The sequence below is a fragment of the Sinohyriopsis cumingii genome, chromosome 1 (assembly GCF_028554795.1).
Source record: "Sinohyriopsis cumingii isolate HCF-2022 chromosome 1, ASM2855479v2, whole genome shotgun sequence".
NCBI lineage: Eukaryota > Metazoa > Mollusca > Bivalvia > Unionida > Unionidae > Sinohyriopsis > Sinohyriopsis cumingii.
The window spans coordinates 33,090,613-33,111,266 of record NC_142961.1 but is presented as its reverse complement, the minus strand read 5'-3'; the positions used below and the strand labels follow the sequence as shown (position 1 = coordinate 33,111,266).

Sequence of the window (20,654 nt, the reverse complement as noted above, 5' to 3'; positions counted from 1 at the left end):
TAGGATACTATGAAATAAAAATGTGTGGACATAACTTTCATTGTTTATCTGTAAGATGATATATCATGGGATATCGTGAAATGCATCATTCTGAACTACTTTTATACTGGCATGTGATCTATAATTGAATTCATGGATTTATCATATAAATGGATATAAAATACCAAGCATTATGGATTTTAATGGACTTAATTAGGACACATTGTAAGCTGTCAATTTATCTGTGACATGTTCTACTAAATAATATAACTGTATTTATACACTGGTTCTGTCCATTTTTTCATACTGATCTATCTAGTTCGATTGTTTATTTTTCCAAAGTGCAACTCTGACTCACTGATGACAAGTCACTCCTTCAGGTGCATCTAACTTGCAAAATACACCTAAACTTATTGGATTGTCAAAGATAAATTAGCATTTTGTAGCCCTAAAATGGGGTGTGGTCAACTTAGTCAACCTGATTTATAAGTGAGTATATATGGTAACCAGGATGTAAACAACTTTTAAGAAACATCATCTATGAATTTTAAACTGATGCCACAATCTCCTGCTAATGAATTGTGAAAAATATAATCTCTACTAACGTCACTTGGAGATTAAGTAGCAGTTAAAACTGCATATTTAAACAATTGTAATGACATAAAAACACTCCTCCCCCCCATCTATATTTAAAGAGTTAAAGTGAAAACAATTATATGGATAATATTTAACTGAATTTTGATGACACACTAGAAATTTGATGATGACACACTAGAAATTTGATGACACACTAGAAATTTTTCTTTTCTTACAAATCCACAAAGGACAGGGGAAGGTAGGGGCTTGTAAAAACTACCAAAATTATAACTGATAAGTAACTATCAAGGGGAGTATAAGTACAAGGCCCTGCACAGTAAAAAATCCATCGAATGGTATATTTTCCATGAGTGAGAATTTTTCACTGTTGGCAACATGCGGTCTAGAAAAGAATGAAGAAATGTTTACACATATGGGACTATAATGTGGAGTTTGACCGGGCCGATATGCGTGTTCTAATAATTTGGTACATCTGGCACAGATGACTTTGGTTTGGATTTGTGGGATATATTACCTTTTCAGCACATAACAGGCTATATATGGCGGCCAGTATAATTAGTGGCGGAAGAACCCAGAAACACCCAGGGCGGAACCACAACTAACGGGAAACTACTGGTAAGTTTTCTAACATACCCATGTTGGTTTAGCCAAGGCTCAACCTCACACGGGCAGAGGCGAGATGTGCGAGTGATCTGTAAAGGTGAGCACTATTTGAGGCTTCTGGGATAGATGACAGTTTTTCCACTGCAGAAAGGATAATCTACATAGTAGAAACAGGTAAACCTATTACTGATATTAAAACTGAACTTGGGGACTTCAAAATGTCTTTCCTTTAATTTTCAAATAATTTCTTTTCCTACAGATTACCAAAAATGCACATAAAAATCTTCAGACATTAACAAATACTTGACGCTCAGTATTCTCTTTTGAAGGTAAAAAAATGTATGCTAATGAATTAATAGGGTACAAGACAAAATAAAATAATGACAATGGTTTTAACATCAGTACAATCCTACACACACCACTGCAACATAATAAGATTCCAATAAATGCAGATTATATTCTATAGCATTACAGCAGATGCTGACAGTTTGTCAAACAGTCTTAATTTCACCCCCAAAACTAGTATCTAGTACACCCACCTCCTCTGTTGTGGTGGCCTAGATAAATTTAAAAACTGTCAGAGGGGCTTAAATATATTCAAAAAACGTTAGCAGGGCCTACAAATATTCAAAAACTGTCAGCGGGGCCTAGATATATTCAAAAACTGTCAGTGGCGCCTAGATATATTCAAAAACTGTCAGCAGGACCTAGATATATTCAAAAACTGTCAGCAGGGCCTAGATATATTCAAAAACTGTTGGAGGAGCTGAGATGGGTTTTTTTAAAAATTTGTAGAAGGGCCTAGATGTTTTTAAAAAGAACTGTCGGAGGGGCCTAGATATATAAAAAAACTGATGCTAAGATACCATAGCTAAATTTCTTGTCTACAACATTTTTCATTACCATTGCCACTGTAACATACTTACACACAGCCAGGGTAAAGTGTATGCAGAAAAACGCCATACTGTGTCTGAAGTATGTTATAGACCCTTTTAAACATCAGCATTTTCTAAAATGAACAGAACACCTGTGTACAGCTGGATGTCTTTCAAATAAACTGACCACTGTGAATCTTTGAAACCAAACTGACCAATCAGATATCACATTACACCAGCTGACCTAGGCTGAAACTGCTGAATGAATGCAAATAAAAATGTAAATGAAATGCAATCAAAATGCTAATTAGGAAACATTATCTGGTATAGGGTCTAAATAGCCTTTTTTCTAAAGCACATACAGTCAAACCTGTCATAATTGTCACCTTTACTCAGTGGTCACATGTTCACACTAGCCATTCTAATTTCCCAATGCAAATTTCCAATATATTTGTCCTGTATGTAACAGTCGCCTGCCTTCTATGACCAGTGGATATGTATTTTCTAACCTAACTATAGTTTCTCCAGGCTTTAAGCAGTCACTTGAGTGTATCTAAAGTGACTGCTCAGCATATGGTAACTAAATTTTTGCTTCATGAATAAGGCATTGCTTAGATAAAGGAATATTATGTTAATTCATTTGCAAACAATTCTTATCTTGCTTGTACTTGTATCTCCAGTCATGCTGACAGTTTATGTCAAACTGAAAAGCAAGGCAGTTATTGTCATTAGGGTACAGGGTCAAAGCAATTAATTTGCTGGATGGTCGTAAAATTAGTTAAGCTATTTGCAGCAGAAATGTGCCAGTGTGATAGGAAACTCCCATTTAAGTTGGTGGGGCTAGAAACAAAATCTAGCAGGGAAAAGTATCTTCAACCCCTAGCTTTTAATATCCCCACCCCTGAAATCATTATAACTGTACTGAGTTTGTTTGAATTATTTCATAACTGTATAGAGATTTTGTGAACTTAATAATAACTGTGTAGAGATTTTGTGCACTTAATCATAACTGTGTAGAGATTTTGTCCACTTAATCATAATTGTGTAGAGATTTTGTCCACTTAATCATAACTGTGTAGAGATTTTGTCCACTTAATCATAACTGTATAGAGATTTTGTGCACTTAATCATAACTGTATAGAGATTTTGTGCACTTAATCATAACTGTGTAGAGATTCTCTGTAATTTACAATATATATGGCATAAGATAATTTGAAATTCTGGATCACCTGGATGCATTAGTATGAGTGTTAGGGATTGCTTGTGGCCTTCGAGTGTGAACCTGACGCTGACGTGCCAAAAATGATTGTCCTGAACTACTGGCAAGTCTTTCTTCTACTCCCTGTCGTTGCAACTGCATTCCCTGGAAAGTAAAATTAGTGAACATTATATTGTGAGAAATGACACAGTACCATATTGCTGTACCTAACATGTCCAATAATAATTATTAAAATAAATGACCGTATTTTATGTAAAAAAATGAAATCTGAACTATCAAAGATTCTGTCATCATTATTACTGGCATGAAATCTAAAAGTGTACTCCATGAATTTACTTCTGCAGCTGAAAATATGACTTTGTCAGTGTATTTATAAATGATTTTCTCAGCGTATATATAAATCCTCATGGTACATGTGTCTGTCTGTGTGTATGCATGCATGTTTGTGTGTGTTCATGTATGTATCTGATTTAAAAAACATCTGCACAATCCTGGCAATACAGTGTCTAGTAAGTTAAACAGATCAACATTGTTATCAACACTATGATTCTACCATTCATACCACTGTAAAAAAAGTCAGGTCCAATCAATTATAAAGAATTAGACGAATCTGTATTAAACAATCGGACTTGAAAAACATGCTTCCAATTTAATTCAATTATTTTAAAATGAGGCTATCCAACAATGACTCTAACTAAAGCTTTTTAAAAAGCAAGCCGGCAAGATTAGATTGTTCAGAATTACTAAATCCGATTTCAAAAAAAGTTCACTGCATTGCAAAGTGGTACCAGCTATCTTCACATGTGATAAAGATACTTATTTCCTCCAATATACAATTCAAAATCTCTGGCCTATTATCAGTCTCCCAGGGATTTTCCATGATTGATCAATTTTTGCACCATCACTGTAAGAAAAGATGCTGATATCTATATGTCTGTGAATTAACCAGTCTACTAGATGAATCTAATCCACTGAATATTTGGACTGACTATACAAATGTGTTTATGGCAAGCATCCAAATGCTCCGTACTGCAACTGCCAAATATTCTGGTCAGAACTCAATAAATTTAACTCAGATTCAATTACATAATTGTTTCTGTTGTCAAGTGGTGGCAGAAAATTCTGAAGTTTTACCCAACATTCATCAATATTTGCAAAATTCACTGACTTTTCAGTCAGGAAAATAATCTACCATTTCTCCCACCTTTTGCCTGATATCCCAGTAGCATGGGAACCCTGTAATACAGCATGTGCAATTTGGAATTTTGAGCACAGGTGTGTCAAATCAGTTAGAACCAGACTGATTTTTGTACATATGCATCAAACCAGTGAAAACTAGGCAGACTTCAGTACAGGGGCCCCGAGTGGCCGAGTGGTCTAAAGCACTCAATGTTACGGATGACTACCATCTCACCTCTGTCTGCATTGGTTCGAGTCTCGGGTTCGGCCAATGTGGTTATGTGAGAAAGCTTGCCAGTAGCTTCTCGTGGGTTGGTGGTTCTTTCCAGGGTTTTCATGGGTTCTTCCTCCACCATTAATACTGGCCACCATGTATAGCCTATCCTGTGCTAAAAAATGGTGTTAAACCCTACAACAACAACAACAACTTCAGTACAGCTGCATCAAACCAGCTCAATCATGGAAGAATGCAAATTCTGCACCAAATAAATAGTGCAAAATGTTGATAATATGAGCATATATGAAGGTAAGTGCATCAAGATCTTATGGTATTCTGCAGTAAAACCAAGCACATGTATGAATATGTGCACAGTAGAAAAAAAACCTGTCATGTTATTATCCTTCCTTCAGCCAGATGGTTGGCCGATTCATTTGGTTTCGTTTGTTGGGTTTTCTTCAATGGCACTTTTAACATATTATGGGCTATATCAAGAAGAGGAAATTACAGCTAAGTGCCTTTCCCATGGATGCATGAAGGCAGCCACTACAAGCTGGTACTGAACCTTTCACTCATGGATTACAAGTTAAATGCTCCATAATCTGAACTATCATGGCTCCCCACCCTCATACAAAAAATAAGATATAGCAATGCACAGAAAATGTCAGGACACCTGCATTTTAATGAAATGATATCAAAACAGGTACAAACCAGCATTGCTCAACATAAGTTGTATTATGGACATAAAGGGTTTAAATCCAAGGTCACATAGCTCAGTGCCAATTCAGTGATTACTTTATCATTCACGAGCAAATTTAATAAAAGAACCACTGGTTTGGAAAGACTTATCTGTCTCTCGTCTGTATACATACCAGACGAGTAAAAGCTGTAGTGATTAATTTTCCCTCCTGCTTGGTTTTATCAAGTTCTTTCTGTAAGAGAGAAGAAAAGGATACAAATTAGTAAAAAGATGTACTGCTTTCAATGTTAATGATTCTGTGAAACAATGTTCTGGAAAGGAATAAGTACAATATTTGTGAAAAAGTATCTTTGACTGCTGTTGTGTTTACCAAAGGTTCCTTTATCAATGTGTAAAACTAAATATATGTACACTTCATTGTAGAAAGTTGCTAAGCAAAATGACTGTGGTAGAGGAAGGAAGAAGGCACAATTTGTATCAAACAGAAATGTGTTTATGGAGCACAGATGTCCATACCACAGTGAATGAAAGGGACTGAAATTACCATATTGATTGTGTGCCACAGAAATATCTAACGCACTATATGCTCATACCATATTAATTTTGTGCCATAGAAATATCCAACACACTATATGCCCATACCACATTGGTTGTGTGCCACAGAAATATTTAACATAATATATGCCCATACCATATTGGTTGTGGGCTATAAAATATCCAACACACTATATGACTATACCACACTGGCTGTGTGCCATAGAAATATCTAACATACTATATGCCCATGCCACATAAATATCTAACACTATATGCCCATACCACATTGGCTGTGTGCCACAGAAACATCTAACACTATATACCCATACCACATTGGTTGTGTGCCATAGAAGTATTTAACATATTATATTCCCATACCATATTGGTTGTGTGCTATAAAATATCAACACACTATATGCCCATACCACAATGGTTGTGTGCCATAGAAATATCTAACACACTATATGCCCAGACCACAATGGTTGCGTGCCATAGAAATATCTAACTCATTATATGCCCAGACCACAATGGTTGCGTGCCATAGAAATATCTAACACACTATATGCCCAGGCCACAATGGTTGCACGCCATAGAAATATCTAACACACTATATGCCCAGACCACAATGGTTGCATGCCATAGAAATATCTAACACATTATATGCCCAGACCACAATGGTTGCGTGCCATAGAAATATCTAACACACTATATGCCCAGACCACAATGGTTGCATGCCATAGAAATATCTAACACATTATATGCCCAGACCACAATGGTTGCGTGCCATAGAAATATCTAACATGTGAACAGCACCATATGTACTCATTTATAAGTCAGATCCAACTGCAAGCTGCACAGACCTACACCTTCCACAGCTGAATGCACCAGCAGATACGGTCTAATTAGGACTAATTAGTGGAACAAACAACATGGACCCTGATCTGCTGGAGTATTGCATCATAGCAGATCAGGGTCTATGTTGTCTGCAGTTGGATCCAAATTATAGGCAATTATAGATGGTAGGTCCTATACAGTACATTAAATTTTGCTGATGTATTAAGGGTTTTTAAAAAAATTTGGAATAACAGTATGTAAAGGGAATCCTGATTTGTTGAGCACTGCAATTATTATGCGAAGTAAAACATGGTTAATATGAACTTTAACATGGTGATTAATTTATGGTACAGGCAGGTCTATGAATGGATGGATGTACAGACATGTAAATAGATGCTAAAGTCATCACTGTATTAAACTTCATCTAAGGTAGGCTGTACAAAAAAAATAAGATTGCAATTAAAATGTTGAGATCAAGTTTTCAGATTGAAGATTTAAATTTATAAATAAAAAATGGTCATACCTCTAACTGTTCTATCTTTCGCTCTTTTTCCTGTATTTGGTTTTTTAGCACCTGGATTTCAGGGAAGTTTCCTGGGTTCCGATTAGCATCCAGAGACTTTATCACCTGAAAGACAACAGTCCTGCTAGTCAAGTTCTGTTATGAAAACTATTTTGATTCCTGACAGCAATGGTAGACAGGCATATGTGTACAGCAAAACATCTGTTGTCCACATTCATGGTGGGATACATAAAAAAATAAGACTTGGTATAATTAAAAATACATCAGTAGAAAAATAATATTTTATGGGAATGCTGTTGGCGGGGATTAGCTGATGAACATTAATGTTGCCTCTTCAAAATTGACATGTTGAAAAAAAGTCTATCAGTTTAAATTCAATACTTGTTTCAAATATACTTGAAATATATGTAAATAAAAATACATAGTTATTTTTATTCAAATTTTACACATTTTTATTCATACTGGTACGCTTGTGCATCGAGATGCCGTTATGAAATTTACAAGATTACATAGATATAAATTTTTCTTTATATACTTCTAATTTAGAATATGTTAACTCAATCTAAGATTAAGTCCAAATGATTAACTTTGATGTTAAGTTCACACAGGAAAAAGTTGTACAACAAAGGGGGGTGGTAAACTAAAGTGTAATCAACAATTACATTGGCCCCCTCTGGTCTCCAGTAGCCATTATAATGGAGAAAGGAAATTTTATTGGTAAATTAGGTTTCTCTTTGAACACTTAAATGATCACATTAATGTTAGGAATATAAGCCCTACTACCTCCAAATCCAGTTCTCCCAAAGACAAAAAATAGTCTTTTCTGTCTATACTATATCAACAAAGGGCAATAACTCTTGCCCATTACATCCTCTTGCAACATACATGTGACACTAGTTAAAGCTGAGCAGAACAATTTTTAACATGATGCTCAAACTGGGGGGGGGGAGAGAGATGAGAGACAATAATTAATTTAATACGATAACAAAACAACAGTTTCTCTCCATTTACTTCTACTGAAAATGGAAATACTGAAAAATAAGTGATGAACAGAAGTGATAAATACAAAGTAGAATTGCATTATTAAAACAGTAATATGAGAAATGATGAGCTGATAGCTGAAATGCAAATGTGAATGGAATACAAACAAATGTAAATTAAGTATGCACAAAATGCAACTGAAATGCAGAGTTGATAAAACACTTACTGCTTTTGCTTTTTCAAGATATTTCTTATATCTTTCCTCCATTGACCTCATCTCATCTTCTTTTTTATGCAGCTGTTCTTGTAAGCCCTGCTTTTCAGTTTCAGCAGTTTTTAATTTATGTTCAAGGTCTAACTGAGATTCAGCTCCTCTTTGTATCAAAATGTCTTTTTGCTGATTTTCTTTAATTTGTTCCTTTAGTTTTTTATTAAGTTCTACTAGTTCTGAACTTGAAACAGATGATTTTTGATTTTCTTGTAAGTCCTCTACTTGAGCTTCTAATTCCAAAATCTTCTGGTTGGCGAGTCTAGAAAATACAGGTAATTGTATGTGTATAAGCAGTTGCATTCATATTAAATGTACTAATCTGCAAAAAATAATTAAATATGCAAAGCAACTGTACATACATTAACAAATGTAATTGTCTGCAAAAACAATTAAATGTGTAAAGCAGTTGTATATGTATTTGCCAATGTAATAGTGATGGCTGCAAAATAATTAAACATGTAAAGGAGAGCACAATTATCAGCAATTGTCATGTCGAAGTCTGCAAAAAATCAAATATGTAAAACAGGAACTGTTGTGGACTAACACCAAAAAATTTAAACTTGTTCTAGAAAAGATGAAATTGAAATGATGCCAGTTTATAATCTCAACCGCTGCCTCTTTAAATACTATTATTGCAGACTTTGCTGCTGTCATCCAGAAGATGCATGTATATATTTGGATTTAACAGCACTTGCACACAACAAAGGCTATATGGTGATAATAGAAATAGAAGTTCTAAAAATGTAATAAGAATATAATAACATAAATATAGACACAAATAAATAAATCTGCCCTATCTCATGATACCTTATAATTTAAATCAAGGATACTGTATCACCCTAAGTTTTCATTTTACCTAATGACAAGACAGCCCAACATATAGAATGATGAATCTGAATAGCATTCTAGATCTTATTTTGCTTTCTGCAGAGCTTTATGCTATACACTGTATATAGTTTTAAAGATATTTTGTTGCCAGAAGGTCTATACACTGTATATAGTTTTAAAGATATTTTGTTGCCAGAAGTGCTATACACTGTATATAGTTTTAAAGATATTTTGTTGCCAGAAGTGCTATACACTGTATATCGTTTTAAAGATATTTTGTTGCCAGAAGTGCTATAAAATTTATTTAATTTTAATGATATTTTGTTGCCAGAAGTGCAATAAAATTTATTTAGTTTTAAAGATATTTTGTTACCAGAAGTGTTATACAGTTTATATAGTTTAAAGATATTTTGTTGCCAGAAGTACTGTACACTGTATATAGTTTTAAAGATATTTTGTTGCCAGAAGGTCTATACACTGTATACAAAGATATTTTGTTGCCAGAAGTGCTGTACACTGTATATAGTTTTAAAGATATTTTGTTGCCAGAAGGTCTATACACTGTATATAGTTTAAAGATATTTTGTTGCCAGAAGTGCTGTACACTGTATATAGTTTAAAGATATTTTGTTGCCAGAAGTGAAAAAAAATTTGCAAAGCAAGTGGATTGAAAAGTTTTATAATTTACTAGTTTCTCTCCACAACATTATACATGAACAGTCACAATCATGGAATGGCTAAAGTCCAATTAGATGACATTTTCCTTTGTACTCCAATTTGCATGTATACCACTAAGTTAAGACAGCATTTTATACAACTGATGGTCAGTAACAAATGCAAAATCCATTAACACTGGTGTCCTTCTTGACCAAACAATTTACAATGTAAAATACAGCCTCCGTTGTTTTCTTTTCCAAACCAAAAAATGTTCAGTGCATGATGATTCCCATGCAATTCAAATCTTGCAAACACATGTACCAACCTGTATTTAAAAACAATAAGTCTACAGCAACTGTACAAGCCCTCTCTGTACCAGTCTGTATTCATAAACCATAAATCAACAGCAACTGTACAACCTTCTCTCATTAATTGCTACATATTCATGATACAATAGCAAATGAATTTTCTATCACATGTGGGTTGAACCATATCAACTAATCACAAGATGGAATTCATTAACAAAAAATTCAAGGCACCGAAAATCAACAACCATACCAATGTTCACAAACATTATGAATGAAGATAATTTTTCCTGTTATATTAGAGATGGGGGCCAAGGTCAGTCTTTTCCATGATGATGAGTCAATATACGGGACACAAATCTTGAATAATCAATTCTAAATTTTCAGGAGACATATCTTCATTGAATCTGAAATATTTTATTTTGTGATTGGGAGTGAAGCCTATTATAGACCTCTGTGGACCCTCCGCAAAAATCATATCTGAATAAATGAACATCGGTTAGGGTGTACATGCTACCATGTATTCCAAAAAGAAGGCAGTTTACTCTTTTCTGGAAGGTTTAATCCACAATGGAATGAAGTTCCATCCAAAAGTACATCTTGTACTCTCAGTGTTGGGAATCTAGAATTTCATTTCATCTGTGAACTGCTGATGGAGCTGAGCTTACTTTGCAAGTGAGTATTGCATAAAACCTGACTAAATCTAACAGAACAACAAGAACATGGGATTTTTATATGATTAAACAAGTACTAGGAATGGTACATTAATAGTCCTTATTGATGACCTTAGAAGGGCATAGCCGACTAAAAGAGGTTATTTAGCAATGCTCTCAATGACCCTGACCCCTAGTCAAGGTATGAAGTCTTAAATTAAAATTACTGAGCAGAAACCATTATTGTTTTATTAGACTTAATATATCTGACACCTTTGATCTTTAGACCCTAAAATCATTATGTACTTTTTATTATTCTTAGTGCCAGCCATTTACAAAGTTTGGTAAAACAAAAATTTATTGTACAAAATGCATTTTTGTTGGAGTCACAATAATCTTGACCCTTAACCATTTGATCCCATAAGATCAATCATCATGTTCCATATCTTAATAGCATCCCTTACACAAACATTGGTCAAGATATGTGGTCAAAACTACTGAAGTTATTATGTAAAAGTCATTTATCTTCTTTCACACTAACTTTGACCCTAAGATCAATAGGCTACTTTCTTACCAAAGTGTGAGCCATCTACAAAACTTTGGTGAATGTACTTGGTAAAACTTAAAATTTTTCACAGAAACCATTTATTTAGCCAGTAACCTTGACTTCTGACCTTTTGATCCCCAAATTTAGTCCAGGCCTATAATTCAGAACTAAAGATACTGAGCAGGAACCATTATTCTTCTTTGTCACAATGACTTTGTTCTCTGACCTTTTGATGCCAAAACTGAAAGGCTTCTTCCATACCCAAAGTCGAAGCCTTCCACAAGGTTTGGTCTATGTCTGTGATGGAGAACAAGTGTTACTGTGCAAACAAATTCCTTTTCTTTCAACAACAGTCACCTTAGGCTTTGACCATTTGACCCTAAAATTAGTTAGCCTCTTCCATTATTTAAGTGCAAAGTTTCCCCAAAAGTTTAGTCAATGTGTGTAGTTATTATGCAAACATTTTCTTCTTTAAGTCAGTGAACCTTGCCCTTTGACCATTAGATCCCAAATTTCATAAGCTTCTTCCTAACTCAAAGTGCAAGGCATGCAAAAGGTTTGGTCCAGATATGTGATGTGTAGCTATGCATGTATATAGGTAGGTTGGTAGGTAGGTAGGTGGGTATGTATTAGGGTTAAAATAGCAAATCAGCCTAATACTGGCTTAATGGTGCAGATTAAAAGTAAAGTTCCTGAACATAAATATTAGGATTAAGAAGATTAATCCTTCCAAGTAAACTTAAACATGAATCCTTCAACGTATGTGTGTGATTTGGATTTTTAACGTAGCTTTAACAATATTTCAGTCATATCACTACGATGTCTGCAGTGTGGCAGTTTATAGTGATTATAGCACTGGGGCATCATGCAGACGACATGTAGCATGATGTCCCACCCAGTCAGATTATCTTGACACCAGTCCTAACACTAACCTCCTAATGATGAAAGCCAAGCAAAGAAGCTGTCAATACCATTTTTATAAGTCTTTGGTGTGGCTCAGGGTTCGAACCCATGACCTCCTGCATCTGAGGCAGATGCTCTAACCTCTAGGCCACTGAAGCAGTCTGTCAAATTTATGTAAAATTGTTGCTGTTGTAGAGTTTAACGCCATTTTTCAACACAAGATAGGCTATACATGGTGGCCAGTATAAATGGTAGAGGAAGAACTGTGGGAAAACTCCGGAAAGAACCACCTACCCACGAGAAGCTACTGGCAAGCTTTTCAAATTGGCCAAATCCGAGACTCAAACCCATGCAGACAAAGGTGAGATTGCAGTGATCCATAACAGCGAGCACTTTAGACCACTTGGCTACTTGGGGCCCCCATATGTAAAATAACATAAAGTAAAAGTATAAAACCCTTATAAACTAATGCTTTTGTGTGAAAAACATTTTTCTTTTCTTTCAGTGACATCCCCATCCTGAGACTGCCATTGATGGGCTTCTGCCTTACCTCCAGTGCAAGCCATCCAGAACATTTGGTAACTAAAAACAGTGGAAGACTTGAGTTATTGTGCTGAAACTATTTTACTTCTTTGAATCACAGTGACTTTGACATTTGACCTTTAGACTATCAATATATTGGGTTTTGTAATGTAATTAGGTATTTACCTTAGCTCAGTTTCTAATTCATTTTTGTGTTCTTTAACATCATCAAGCATGGTCTGAAGGACTTGGGATGATTCCTCCTCACTGCCCTCATTTCTCAGCTTCAGCATCTTGTTCTCATGTTCAAGACGTACTAGTTTCTCCCTGCAAAGAAACATAAACAGAGATTACACACACAAGTTTGGCCTTCTCCAGGCCTAAAAGCAATCCTACAGCAGATGAGTTTACTTCACAGATCTTACATAAAACCAGTTTTATCTTACAGAAGCGTAAGACAGCAGACAAGTGAACCCTTACAATGGTCTAAATCAGTGCTGTCCAACCTGCAGCCCACGGGCTGATTTTAAATGGCCCACCATAGCTCGAGCAGCTATATAGTCATTGCTTTTCAGTTTTCTGCTGCAGCCCTCGGCTTCATGGAAAGCATTTTTCAGTGGCTCATGGCGTCAAAAAGGTTGGACAGCACTGGCCTAAATGCTACCTTAAAGTTGATGAGACAATCTTACAGCAGACCAGTTTATCCACAGAGGCCTCAAGAGAGACTGCAAAAATATAATCCCAGTAATTTATGCTACTTTTCCATACTGTCTCATCCAAACACAGACAGTAGGTCCAGGCCACAGTGTCACTAAACACAGTGTCTCATCCAAACACAGATAGTAGGTCCAGGCCACAGTGTCACTAAACACAGTGTCTCATCCAAACACAGATAGCAGGTCCAGGCCACAGTGTCACTAAACACAGTGTCTCATCCAAACACAGATAGCAGGTCCTGGCCACAGTGTCACTAAACACAGTGTCTCATCCAAACACAGATAGCAGGTCCAGGCCACAGTGTCACTAAACACAGTGTCTCATCCAAACACAGATAGTAGGTCCAGGCCGCATCATATATTTTTACCTCTAAGATTTTGTAACATGTTTCTTATTCCTTGACTGGCAAATAAAAATTGTCACAAAATTTGCAAAATGCATCAAACATTCAACTGTAGTCAGCATATTTTGAATTTGCAATAAAATATACGTATTTTATAAAAATAAAGGATTTTCTCAAATCTGAAGTTTTTCTCCAAGATTAAAAAGGCTCCCAGTTGTACAATTTTAAAAAGATAAAGCTATCGTTTATTCCTTCTGCTGACAAACACCCAATAATTTATAAGTGTTATAAAGCAAGATACACCAAAATATCAAATTGTTGAGAAATATGGTAAAATCAGTAACATATCATCTACTTCTGAGACTTTTTACAAGCATACATGTGGACACAGCTTCTGACCCTCTGTTCAGTTAAATGTCCACCCATGTTTCCTGACTGATATGATCTGCCACGGAAAGGTTACCTGCATGCTAATCTCTTCAAGCTGTTTAAAATACCAACACTGCTTTTTGCAATTGTTGAATGATCAGGTCAAAAGTTACACATGTTAGCAATGTCTTCACTGACTAAATAAATGGATCGAATCAAGAAATGGCAAGAACACATCATAGATGCTCAAGAAAACTGCATCTGTAAAGCAGTACTCATCTAAGCTTGTGTGGAAATGTCTGCTTCGACTAAATTTCTATCAAAACATTTTTTAAAAATGAAAAAAGAAAAGCCCCATAAGACTGTCGATATTTTATAAAAAAATATACACATACAAAAATAGTTTATAGTGTACTGATTTTAGATTTTTGTATGAGTGCACCTCTTTCATAAAATATGGATGTCTTATAGGGCTTTTATTTTTTTAGACAAAGCAAACATTTCCACAAAAGCTTAGATGAGTAGTGCTTTTCACATGAAGTCGTGTATTCACACTTGAAAAAAGGCTCTGCTACACTCAATCTGGAATAACAGTAGTTTTTATGATTGATCCACAGAATATACAAATGATTGGACAGGCACTTTCGAACTTGGGTAAGAATCCCTCGATTAGAGTCAATTACTATACAGTATAACTTACTGCAATAATTGGTTTTTGTGCTTTTCGGATTCAAAAAACAAAGGTTTCACTAAATGCTTCATCTCACCTATAGACAATGCTAAAATGCACATTGTACAACTGGTGCCTTAACATTGTTTACAACATTGATGCTGCTGTTTCCACTGGAACAGGAACACCCACAACTCCCTATCTGCTGTTGCCACTGGAATATGGACACCTACAACTTCCTAGCTGCTGTTGCCACTGGAATGGGGACACTTACAACACCATATCTGCTAATGCAGGAAAGAACTTAGAAACCTGTGTACAAATGGACATTCCCCAGTGGCTAACAACTTATCTAAATGCAAAACTTAACCATACAGACATAAAGACAGATGGACATAGATAGTAGGACATAAAAAATGAAGTTTTGATCTACCTGATTACTGAGGGTAAAGACAACATTTCAAGTGAAGGTCCCTCTTTATTTTCTGAGTTGGATTCCACTGCCATTAACTGGGTACATTTTAGCTCTTCATTCACTTCCTTCAGTGAGTCCCTTTCTGCTGCTACTCTCTATTCAAAAATAGGAATCTAAAGAATTAGTTTGGATTCATTTTCCTGTCAGAGCAATGATTTTCTGAATTCAGAGAAATTTTACATTTTTTAAAAAAATCAAGAATAAGATCATTGATATACATCTCTTTTGTGTCAGGTCAGTACAGGTTTCATTTAGGACCAACTAGACATTACAAATCTATTGGTGGCTGTATTTTGTGTCAGGTCAGTACAGGTTTCATTTAGGACCAACTAGACATTACAAATCTATTGGTGGCTGTATTTTGTGTCAGGTCAGTACAGGTTTCATTTAGGACCAACTAGACATTACAAATCTATTGGTGGCTGTATTTTGTGTCAGGTCAGTACAGGTTTCATTTAGGACCAACAAGACATTACAAATCTTTTGGTGGGTATATTTTATGTTAGGATCAATTAGACATTACAAATCTTGGTGGCTATATTTTGTGTCAGGTGAGTACAGGTTTCATTTAGGACCAAATAGACATTACAAATTTATTGGTGGTTGTATTTTGTGTTTTGTGTTAGGTGAGTACAGGTTTCATTTAGAACCAACAAGACATTACAAATTTATTGGTGGCTATATTTTGTGTTTTGTGTTAGGTGAGTACAGGTTTCATTTAGAACCAACAAGACATTACAAACCTTTTGGTGAAAACTCCATGTCAATAGGTCTTTCCCTCTAGAAGGAGTTGCAGCTATAACATTTTTTAAAGATGGTCACCATGATGGCCATATTGGTAAGATTTTACCATTTTTATTTAGAACCAACTAGACCTCATAAGAATTCTTCTGGTTTGCTCAAAGTATCTATATCCAAGTGAAACCTAGATTTGCAAATGGCCACTGTGGTGGTAGGGATATTGGATGTCTGAATTGCACAATTTTCATTCAGGACCAACTAGACCTTGGAATAAATGCTTGTGCAAAGTTTTTTGAAGTAGTGATAACAAGCTTCCTGCCTATGGATAGATGGATGACTGACCATTGGATGGAGGACAACATAAGCTCTTTATCTTTTTCTCTATGATGGGAAAAGTTTAAAAAAGTGAATTTGCAAATTTTCATTAATGATATCAGTAAGAAGATTACAGGGTCTGTTGTAGAACTGAAGGGCAGCAACCCCTCTAATGAAATAAAGGCTAGGACTTGCAAATTTGATGCATACATCAAGCATGTTAAATTTATTTTCTAATGCAATTTCAGAGAAATTAGTGTGAATCCTGCAACTCAGAACTAATTCCTATGATTTCAAACCCATGACAAAAGTCCCTCATAAGGACTGATGCTCCAATAGCCAAAATGAATTTCCAGGAAGATAAGACTGATTCTTCTTTTTAACTGCCAGTTCTTGAAACCACCTGGTGGCCATAATGGAAAAATCTGCACCATTTTCATTTATGATACCATAAGAAATCTTTTGGTGAAAACCTCATATTGCTATGACCGTCAACCTAGGAGGAGTATCTATGACACGATTTCTATGCTGGCCACCAAAGTGACCATATTTTTGGCAGGTCAGATTGATATCGTTCTATTTAGGACCAACTAGGCACCATAAGAAGTCTTTTAGTGATAACTCCATATCAATATGACCATCAATTCAGGAATGCAGAAAAAACAAGATTTTCAAGATGGCCACCATGACTTCCATATTTGTTGCTAGATCTATACCATTTTAATTTAGGGCCAACTATACATCATAGTAAGTCTTTTAGTATAAACCCCATGTCAATCTCACCAGCCATTCAGAATGAGTAATGATCACAAGATTTTCAAAATTACTATAATGGAAGCCACATAGGATCTCCGAGGGGTACCAAAATTTATTTTGGACCAACTAGATCTTTGGATGCATGTGTCTATAAAGGTTGGTGGCAATGCTCCCAGTAGTTTAGGAGAAGTAATGGTAACAGATGGCCGATGAAATGCCATTTCATAACCTCTTCTGGTCTGGATCAACTGAGCTAATAACTGGGTTTCACGCATCAGACTCAATATGTATAATATTTTCTTCATTCTTTTTTTTATATAGTAGCCTGCTTTTCTAAAATCAATGCTTTTACTTACACAGTAGTCTGCTTTTATAAAATCAGTGCTTACTGCACAGTATAAAATTGCATAATCATTACACTATGACATCACTATTTAGCTAAGTGCATCATAGTGCTATGAATTCTGGGATAGATCAGACATGCATGACATGGTTTTGACTTGTGTCTCTTACTAAATAATGAAAAGTAAATTTCTAATCGATTTTAATAATTGCAATAAAAATTATGGGAACAAAAATGATAAAGTCAATGCTGAGTGCATGGGACCTTCGGAAATCTTCAATAATTTATGATGGGCCATCAAGTGGATGTGTATGTTTTCTGTTGCATAAACTTATGTGAGCTACCTCAATAATAACAGTGCCACACTTAAAATGTTCACTCACTAATGTACCATTTTTCTACAGTGTTGGACTAAATGGGGACCCATAACTATATAAAAATATAAATGTTTAAAATGTTCAATATTCCACCATTTTACCAGCAATCATCCTTCAAGATCAATGAACAAAATGCACCATCAAAGACACCCTTGCCCAATCCACAAAATTTAGAAGTGACAAATATGTCACTTTTGTCAAAGCAATCAAAATGAAAACCTCCAAAAGTAAATGACTTTGCAGTGTTTCATTACTTAATCTTCGGTTTTATTCACTTTCAGGCTGTCTAGTATCCCTTGGCTTTTAAAATTTAGTATTTAGGTAACATAAATGAAATTCAAGTAAAAATATTGGAAAATATAAGTACCTCATCAAAGATATGAACTAAACTTCAGAATTCAAAACACAAAAACTTCAGAAGTTTATCATCACAGATACGGTGAAAAGCAAACTAAATAATGACTTGTGTTCTGAAACCAGGGATAGATCTGCTGACATGGTGTAAATTGCATTTACCTCTTTCTCCCTCTGTAATGTGGCCATTTTTTCTGTGGCCCTTTTTGCCTCAAACTCAGCTTTATCTGCCCTTTTTGTTTCCTCTGCTAGTTTGTTCTGTACCTCATGGACTTGTCTCTTGTAAACCTCCAACTGCTGTTTGACAGTATTACTCTTGCGCAGTTCCTGGAAGTGAAACAAATCAAAACTGCAATATTTTTCCTGATAACATTAATGGTAGTTCATTTATACTGGACAGAGATTACAGTTCAGTCTTCTTCTATTTTGTTTGGTTCGGTTTGTAGTGGGTTTTTTTCATTGTTCTTAATCTGAAAATGAAACAACTGTGAATTTTTTTCAGAATTTTTTTTGGTAGCCTTGTCAAATAATAACTGCTTTCAAAGGGTATCATATAACACATCCTATTAAACGAAAGTCCCTTGTCAAAGGGTAACATGTAACACATCCCATTAAACAAGTTCCTTGTCCAAGGGTACCATAAAACACATCCCATTAAACAGAAGTCCCTTCTCCAAGGGTACCATATAGCACAGCCCATTAAACAAAAGTCCCTTGTCCAAGAGCACCATATAACACATCCCATTAAACAAAAGTCCCCTGTCAAAGGGTACCATATAACACATCCCATTAGACAAGTCCCTTGTCCACGAGTACCATATAACACATCCCATTAAACAAAAGTCCCTTGTCCAAGGGTACCATATAACACATCCCATTAAACAAAAGTCCCCTGTCAAAGGGTACCATATAACACATCCCATTAGACAAGTCCCTTGTCCACGAGTACCATATAACACATCCCATTAAACATAAGTCCCTTGTCCAAGGGTACCATATAACACATCCCATTAAACAAAAGTCCCCTGTCAAAGGGTACCATATAACACATCCCATTAAACCGAGGTAAGTCCATTTCTTCCATCCTTTCATTGTTTTAATTGCTAAGCATTGAAACAGTTTCTGGTATTCCTAACTAACTCCAATTCACCAAATTTGCTAACAAAAATATTTTCTTACATGACTTGTTTGTATTAACATGTGCACATGATAAACAACTTGTTCGAGTTAACATGCTCAAAAGATACGTGACTTGTCTGGGTTGACATGTTGAAAAGATACCATGCAAGTGCAGTACCAAATTATTTGTTATGGCCTTTGACCTTGAACCTGATATCAAGGATAGAAGATCCATGTAACTGTCCCAGACAGCAAGATATACCCATATACTAAGTTCAATAATTATGAAATGGCATCATTCAATATATTTCCAAGATATATCCCAAAACTGGGCTTTGATAAGAAGCCATTAATACTTGCTTGTATTATCTTGCTCACAAGTCGGTCCATTCCTGAATACATGAGTTAAGAACACTGAATTTAATATCAATATTCATTAAAATGGAACAAATAAAATTGCACATATACAAGACACTGTATTCACAAGCTCAGTGAAGCATAAACATGCAATCAATAACTTCAGAATTAAATCCAAGGTCAATTAGGTCTTGTTTTCAAAATTACTTCACAAAACTGCACAATTGTGGGTAGTCAGGTCTACACCATTTTCATAGAGAACCAGTTAAATATTGCAAGAAGTATTTAAAAAAAAAACTCCATGTCAGTGTCATCCTTCATGCAAGATAAGAACCAAGAAAACCTTTTAGTCAGCCCACAGTGGTACTGGACGTCACATGGGTATAATTCTCATATTCATAAAAAGCTAAACATGTCTAAAAGGAGAATTAACCATATACAGATTTTCAGGATGGCAATCAAGGAAGCCATTTTGGGAATTGGACCAGCATTGTTTAATTAAAGGAACAATTATATATTGCAATAAATGGTGTTTTTTATTTTTTATGCAAATATGGTCATATGCTCAGAAGAAACAGCTGTCACATTTATACTGAAGACCAACTAGATCTTATAAGAAGTCTTTCGGTGAAAACCCCTATGTCACTTTGACTATCTGTTGAGAAGTACCTAAAAAAACACTGTTAACAGAGTAGCCAAGGTGGCCACACTGAATGGTCTAATTGCCACCATTGTCATATATAACTGACTACTGATTTAGTGACAACATCATGCCAATATGACCATCC

General features: G+C 35.3%; 1 protein-coding gene across 3 annotated transcripts in view; it reads right to left on the bottom strand.

The window, feature by feature from the left end:
* LOC149806668 (protein Hook homolog 3-like) overlaps positions 1–20,654 on the bottom strand; it is a 126,203-nt gene that overhangs the window by 8,558 nt on the left and 96,991 nt on the right. For 2 of the 3 annotated variants that reach the window (XM_089956311.1, XM_089956331.1), the window contains 7 exons: positions 18,553–18,717; positions 15,463–15,599; positions 13,117–13,257; positions 8,471–8,774; positions 7,264–7,368; positions 5,542–5,601; positions 3,284–3,417 (listed from right to left, as the gene is read on the bottom strand). In XM_089956311.1, coding sequence (XP_089812437.1) covers positions 3,284–3,417; positions 5,542–5,601; positions 7,264–7,368; positions 8,471–8,774; positions 13,117–13,257; positions 15,463–15,599; positions 18,553–18,717 — 1,046 coding nt within the window. Of the gene's footprint in view, positions 1–3,279; positions 3,418–5,541; positions 5,602–7,263; positions 7,369–8,470; positions 8,775–13,116; positions 13,258–15,462; positions 15,600–18,552; positions 18,718–20,654 lie in introns of those variants that run through there. The other variant, XM_089956321.1, reaches the window with a different exon arrangement.